The 7835-nt window shown below is 41.8% G+C and overlaps 1 protein-coding gene across 1 annotated transcript in view; it reads left to right on the top strand.

Annotated features, from left to right (window-relative positions):
* The first annotated feature begins 3690 nt into the window (after window positions 1-3690).
* Window positions 3691-7835, top strand: part of SYT16 (synaptotagmin XVI) — a 42023-nt gene continuing 37878 nt past the window's right edge. The window contains exon 1 of the mRNA XM_009891203.1: window positions 3691-4246. Coding sequence (XP_009889505.1) covers window positions 3691-4246 — 556 coding nt within the window. The remainder of the gene's footprint in view (window positions 4247-7835) is intronic.

Genomic DNA, 7835 nt, shown 5'->3' with positions numbered 1-7835 from the left:
CGGGACGATACATTTCCAGACAGGGAGGTGAGGCTGTGGATTTCTTCCTCTGTAGTGTTTCAGAAATAAGCACTTGCTTGAAAATTGTTCAGGAGGAGTTTGGTAGAAAACTTTTGCAAGGGCCGCACAAAAAGTGACTGAAGAAAAGGAAGTTTGTGCCTATGCTCTAAAACAGCTTGAATAAGGGAAATCGTTTAAGAAGTGCACATCTGATCGCAATTTTTTAGGAGCCTGCATATCAAGAAGATCGAAAGACACTTTGCTAATATTACAAACCTCTGCATTGTGGTAGTGTTTGAAATTCTGCTAATAGTCGTCTTTTTTTAGCCATGCAGTAATTGCACCTCTCAATGGGAACGCTACTCAGGAATAATGATCCTATCAAGACAAGGGAATATAGATTGTAGTAAAGGTTATGATGGTTTCTGAGAGGCTTAACATTGATCCATTTAGCTATCTGATTTTCCAACAGGAAAAAAACCACCCAACTTTGAGTTAAGCAGGCGATTCAGTGTGAAAATTCGTGTGGTTAGTTTTAGAAGATGGAACTTGAAGTGAATTTGCTAAACTGTTTTTTTTCCTCTCTTTTTTGACGAATGCTTTTAAAAAGAAATGGATTTTTCTTTCCCACACATTTTAAATGCTCTTCTCAGTTCTGTTATTTTTTTTTTCTAATGCAAGTCAAAACTCTTAGAGAATTCAAAAGTAAAAATCCGTTATGTTGGAAAGGCCATGTTGTGAAATATATCATAAACACCCCGTTAGAGTAGTGCCTGCTAATTAAGGGAGAGAGCTCCTGGGAAACAGCAAGCCTGTAACAGAGCTCAGCCCCCTTTGATCCTCTGTTGAGTTTGTAAAAATGTTGCCCGCCTAAACTTGTCTGCAGCTTGTTACACATTTTCTCCATCTGCTGCAAGACCAAAAATAAGCGATCTATAATTCAGTTGAACTCCAGTTGTTCAGCATATCACTGACTGTGGAGTTTTCAGTAAGAGGGTAAGGATGGGAGAAAAAGCCAAGCAAAGGCTAAACAGAGTCAGGCACCCTCAAAATTGTGTTGGTTTTGCCTGTGGGGATTATGTAGGCACTGGATTGCAAGTTGTACAGGTATGTTGCAGGTGTTACTGCAAAGAGGTTCAGATTTTTTGGCTGAAATATACTTCAGTGTCTCTCCATTGTCTATAAACTGAAATCAAACCATTTGTTGGGGTTCTCCAGCTTTAATCCAGACAAATTTCCAGGTCTTGGCTAGAATTGTGCATGTGTATGTACACGTGAGTATGCGTCATGTTTTCCCCCAGCCTACTTATAGCAAGATGATTGGGGCAACTACTTGGTATATGAAAGATGCGTGTTCAGGTCTTATTTGCCTCTTCGGATGACTGCGTGACCACATCCAAGCCCTGCAGGTGACTGTAGATCACTGTTTTAATTCTGTGACTAAAGTAAAATCTTGCCTTGAAAAAATCCCTCCATCTTTATGGTTGTGATACCAAACTCCCTAATGCAGAGTCTCTTGTGCAGGACCACGATGTTTGCCTGAGCCATGGTGCAGCCAGCGACAGCAAGCGGGAGAAGCGGGATGGCTCTGTTGGACCAATTGGGTGTTAGCTCTGAAATCTAATAACAAGAGGAGCTAATTATTCCCTATGCAAATATCACAAGTCTATGTTCTGTTGATTTTTAGAACATATCAGCGCTTCATTTAGCACCCATATGTTTTATCTGCATTGGTTAGCTGTCACTCCTGGATGCCTGCATCCCTCCAAAGGCTACTGCTGTCATGTATCTTGCTGCTCAGATGGAGACAGAGCATTATGAAGTTCTTCTTTCATCAGAAATCAAGAGATTCATTTATTGTTGCTTGTAAATAAATGACAGGTTAAAAAGTATCCAGTACTTACCCACCCAAATTTATCTCCTTCGACGCCTGGGAGAATCTCACTGTTGCAGGTACCATCTCCTCCCAGTGACTGCTCTGGTGCTGTGACTTACCAGTAGCAGATCTACGTTATGATGAAAATGTGTTGTTTGGAGTGGGTAATCACTTTAGGTCTATGAGAAAATAAGTTGCACAAAGCAGAGGGGTTTTGCCAAGGGCAGGGTTGGAAAGATGAGAGGTGATGAAGGGAACAGCTCACCTGGGAGGTTATGCCATGACGTTGTCTGTTCTTTGCCAAAGATTTAATGCGTGGCAGGGAGCGTTACCTGGGTCCCAGCAGCTAAGCCAGAGCGCAGCGGTTGACAGCTGGATACTGGAACAGTGTGTGCCCCGAGCCTGGAGAGTTTTTAACAGCTGACAGCTTTTAAAATGGCTTTAGTAACCTACATTCATTTACTGCCCTTGCAAGGACTGTAATTCTTAGTACATACTGAAGCTGATAATAAACTCGTTGGAAGTGTCTGCAGTGTAGGTCAACATCACTGAACAAAATTATTTGGCACAAGTGGTTCAAAAGGTGAAGACCTCTTAAGTCACTGATGTCGTCTGTAAAAGAGCTGCTCACCAAGCAAGGTGGGATCTCCTTAGTCCATTCTCCATTTAAAAACCCAAAACACTGGGATTCCTGCTACATTTCTCTGGAGGCCATTTCACAAGGTGATACGCGTTGCTGCTGAGCTTATTTTCTTGCTGCTTATGCTGCATTTACCCTTTTATAGGTTGATTGCTCCTAGACCTCTAAATTCAGCAAGACACTGATATTAATTTTTGAACCTTCTCTTTGCTTCTGTTTAGTTGTCTTTTAGTCTAAAATCTGCAACTGTTTCATTCTTTCTTTTTAAACCCATCATCATACTTGTAGGTTTCTCCTTCTTCTCAGAGTCTCTAAAAGAATATGTCTTGTGATTATGTGGGAAGATGTATATCGGGCAAAAAGGCACCTTAACGTTCTGCAAGTTATGTTTTTATTTAGGGATTAGATGAGTTTTGAGAAAACCTATCGTACTGACATGGTAGCAATGCTTTTGTTAACTTGCTTCTGTTCCCAGTAATTTCATACCTATAATATTCCATCTCCCGTGTGTTGGGTTTTTTTTTTTATTTCTGTAAAGCACAAAACAACTCTGGCTTGTGTTCCTCTGTGGGCAGAGAGAGCTTCTTCAGAGAATTTCTGGAGCAAAGCATTTGAGACAGTTGTCTGCCATGGGCTGGTTCTGCACATCTTAGGCCTGTCACTTTAAACAATCAAAACATACTTCTCCCCAATTTCTTTACCCTTCAGTTTTTCCATCTGGACATGCTAATGCTAAGGATGTGGTGAAAGTCAGGGCCAATAGATTGTTTGAGATTTTTGACTGCAGGTTGTTTTGTACTTTCTTTTTACCAGGTCTGTTGACAGCTGTAAGCAGAATGTGTGCGCTTCAGAAAAGGTACTTCTGTTCTGATGTTCTATGTTTTTATTTTTATAAAATTAGCGATTGAATGAAAGCTTTCCAGATCTCTGCAGGAATATGTGTAATTTGTCCATCATTTCTGGATTTCTAGTGGTATTCTCAATGGGTAGAAGTGCTTTTTCCATTTCTCCTCTCAGTTCTAGACATCTTACGTAGATAGCATGTCGACAGGTGTTGATGGACAAGCAATTTACAGTAATCTCTTATGGTGCTTATTCTGTAGCTCCCTGAATTATAAGTGACATGCTGGCAAAGCTGAACAACTGATCACCAGATACTGGCATAGTGTTAAACATGGCTTCTGAGGCTGCTCAGAATTTCCTTCAGCCACTGTCTTCTTGGATGTCTCAAATATACGAAGCTATCCAACAAGCAGGAGACTCTATATCTGCTTCACTGCTGAATTTGAGTGGCGTGGGTCGTAAGTCAGAAGAAGAGAGGAACCAGGACTTGGAGAGTAATGGAGGAGTTTATGAGGATTATTCTGAGGAATCAGATGGTGAACGACACCTGGACCTCTGGGATGAGGAATACTTATATCCTAGAGAAGATGGTCATGTTGGGGGTCCTGATCTTGCTTCACAAGACCTCCGTCGTGGCTCTGACATGGGTCTGCAGAGGCAAAAACGGGTTAAAGGTACCAGCAGCTTACCAGAGCAGTGTGTTGAAAGCACCGCATCTTTGGCAGCCAATGGATCCTACTGGGCGAATGAAGATCTCCAGCCACTTGATCGGCTTCCTCCCATCGCTGAGGAAGAAGGTGAGCCCTCTATGAGGATGGGAGGTCATGAGCACAACCTCAGCTTGGGTGGCTCCTTAAAAAGTAATAATGGCAAGGCAAGTTTTGCAGGTAAGCAGCTAGCATGCACCCTGACAGTATTATCCAGACCTCTTTCTTCTGGTATAGATTTGATTTAGTTGCTAATCTGTTCATTATGTTCTGTGTTGTCTTTGTTTCCCACAGCTAAAATAAAATGCTCCAAATCCCAAAGAAACATCTAACCTTTCCTCTTCTGTTTCCAATTCATCTCTCATTTGTGAGCCTAATCTCATTGAAATAAGTGGAAATCTCCACGATGAAATGCTGTGTATTAGACGGCAATCGGGGCCTGTTGCTGTAGCAAGGAGTATTTTGCTTCCCCCGTGTCTTGTTTCTGGTAGCAGGACCCTTCAAAGGGAGTGTTTAGCCTTAAGCCTTTGCTTTGAGAACCATCTGCCTTTGCGTCATTGCTATTAAAGATATATATAATCTCAAACCTTGTTTCTTTGTGCCAGGAATCTCAAGATGTTACTGTGCCATGTGCTGTGAAATGCTGTACTAAAAAGCCAGCCATATCTCATGATTTTATGGATGAAAGGCTCCCAGATCGCTTTCTTCCCCTCCCACCACCCCCACAGGCTTTTCAAATAAGACCGAAGAGGACAGCAGGCAGGAGATTATGGGAAGCAGAGCTGAATTTGATATTTTCAGTTTTAAATAGGCCTAACTATGACTTCTGATCATTAAGTGACATAAACAGCTTTTCAGACGATTGTGTTCAGGACTGAATTTCAGGCATGTGACTTGCATTTACTAAATATCACTGTAAACGTGGCTGGATATTACCTGGGTCACAGAGGACTGATGGAGACATATGTCCCAGCCACAAGCAGGAAAGCTGCAGTCCTGCTGACACCACTGTTGGGTTTTGCTGGATTAAAGCTGCTCTTTACGAACATCCTAGGAAGGGGGATAAGGGAGGAAAGGTGGGGCGGGAGTAGGTCCACAATATGGAGCTGATGAAGAACTTGAGACTCACTGAGGGTCTTCAGAATTTGGCTTCAAATATCTAAATTCCTTTTGTTGAAGCAGGCAAGAGATGCTATTGAAAATTTTTGTTTTATAATGACCAAGAGCTTTTCATCACTCCTGGCTTCTAGGGAAGTCTTACATATTTAGCCTTTTCTGTGCAGACTGCGGAAGATCAGCCTGTTTGTTTTCATATTTAATAGGAATATCAGACTGAGAGGGTATAAACCTTGACGGTGTTCTTTAATGAATGTTAAAATTAGCTCTTTTCTTTATTACTATTCCTCACACTGTTATGGCCAGGGAGTAAATAATTAAAAAGAGCTTTTGGTCTAGCTGTTCTGTCTCCCAAACTGGGACTGCTTGTTTCATATTCCAAATTGAATGATTGCCAATTCTCAGATTAAGCACCCCAGAGCTGTATCTCTTGAAGCCTAGCCTCTAACCTGTACAGATCTCCTCCCTTCTGGTACTGCTATACATTGCCTGTGCGATATCCTGCCCACAGGGTTTGTTCATAGGCACCAAGTCAATGCTGCAGGGCTGGATTTACTGTGTGTGCTTGGATTATGTGTCCAGTGTGTGCACAGATGCCATGGAGCAGGGCATGTAGTGTCCTTCCAGGGAGTGCTGGTGCCATGGATCCTCTTGGACGAGTGCTATCCAGGGTGCAACCTTGTCTTTTGCAGAGCCTGTACCCCTAGAAGGGGCTATTAGAGCAAAACCTGGGGCTCCTCAGAGTAGGCTGGGGAGCAGCCTTGTGCCAAACACATTATTCCGATGGTGGCCTCCAGATCTTTGTCCGTCTCTGGATTACACCCTTGCTCATGGTGGATGGAAGAAAAGGTGTTGAGCTCTCAGGGAAATGGGGGACAGGAATGAGCTGCTGTCACTGTCAAAGCAGTTTCTCACCTGCAGTGTTGTCCGCAGGGACATCTGAGAAAGAGGGTCTTTAGGAGCGCATGATGGACCAGATGAATTTTCCTGGTGAGAGACACATAGAGTGACAGTCAGATGCCAGAGTAACCTCTCACTGCAGCTAAAGGAGAGCATCACTCTGAGCCTCTCTCCCAGCTGAGAGCAGGTACTGATCAAGTTGCTGTTGGACTCTCAATGTAGTGTTTATTGGCTTTACTTCCCAGTAAGCTGTTTGGAGCCATTGTGGACTGGAAGGCTGTCCTTACGAAGTTCCCCAGCACCTACATTGCTTGTGCCTAGAGCTCTCTACTTCCACACAAAGCACTTTAGAGGGCATTGCATAGCTTTTTACACCAGAGGGAATGTCACTCCAAATGCTCTCAAATAGTTTGTTATCTTTTTATCTCTGCAATGCACTGCACAAAGGGGCATCCAATGGTCTCAAGACTTTATAGTCATAAAGTTAGCTGTTTAAGAGTTTGAGGGCTCAGAGCTGGTGCCTTTTTTCTCAGAACTAAGTTGTATAATAAGAGATAAAGTGCTGAACTGTGATTTGAAAATGTCTTCCAGAGGACCTTTCCTGTGGAAGAACTCATTTTGCTCTTCTAAGTGACCCTTTGCTTCCAAAACACACACACGCTCTTTGTATTTCATTTTTCAACTCTTTATTTCCTCTTTTTCCTTTAGATTCACTCTCTAACATCAAGAGTATGAACTCTTCTGATGGTAACCTAGACATGCAGAGAGGCTGTAATATCCTGGCAACTTAAAGTTTCAGTCATGGATTAAAATGATCAAGAGAAGATATTTGAGGTATCCTTATTTCTGTTAGCTTTGTTACCTAACCCTAAGTGACAATGTAAGCGAGCATATGGACGTGCTGACATTCAGCAAAGGCGTTCAGTAGCATCAATATTAGCTTTGAACATTTTTCTTTCCATTTGGCGTTTTTTCCCCATTTCTGCAAAATACATGTTTCCTGTTTATCCTTATATTCTTTTCAGAACATTGCATCTTGACTTTATTTCGCTTAATGTACCATATTTCTCTCCACAATAGAATATTTTAAAGCTAAATTGGCACAAAACAGTAGCAATGCTGAATGCTTTTTGTTGCCATGGAAATATTTCTGGGCACTTACTAAAGACCTGGTTGCCAATAGTAATGTAACAGAGAAAATAGATATGCTTCATTTAGCAGCCACTGGTGATTAAAGAGCCACAGAAACCTGTTACAAGGTCATTCCAATATATAGTTTATCGGGTTTAAGGGAACAAAACCCCACCAATCCTAAATGAAAATTATTTTGTTTTAAAAAAGATGCAAAACAAAATCCAATAGTTCTTCCCCTCTTTTAAACTTAGAGCATGCTTCTGAGATCAAATAAAATAAAATTGCAGTTAAAAACCATCATTACCCCTTCTCCTTTTTATCAAATATGTTTTTGATCACATTTTTGCCTCCTAGGAAATGTTTCCTAATTCCCAGAGTAGCTTTTCTGGGGCCCCAGAGCAGCACACACATTGTTGAAAATCATTTTTAGGCTTAGGGATCTAATAAAGTGTTTCAGCAATGAAATACTTGGGTTCTTAAGTCAAACGTCTGTTAGATACTGTGAGGCATGCTAATCAGCAGGGTGCAGGTTTGGCTGCTGCTGAGTCCTGGTCTGTGCTTAAATGACGCTAGTAATATTGTGCCAAGGTTTCAAACAAATGCAGCGAAAAGTTTTGCA

Source organism: Charadrius vociferus, unplaced genomic scaffold (assembly GCF_000708025.1).
Source record: "Charadrius vociferus isolate BGI_N301 unplaced genomic scaffold, ASM70802v2 scaffold308, whole genome shotgun sequence".
In the NCBI taxonomy this organism is placed as follows: Eukaryota; Metazoa; Chordata; class Aves; order Charadriiformes; family Charadriidae; genus Charadrius; species Charadrius vociferus.
This window is presented reverse-complemented; position numbering and strand designations above follow the sequence as displayed.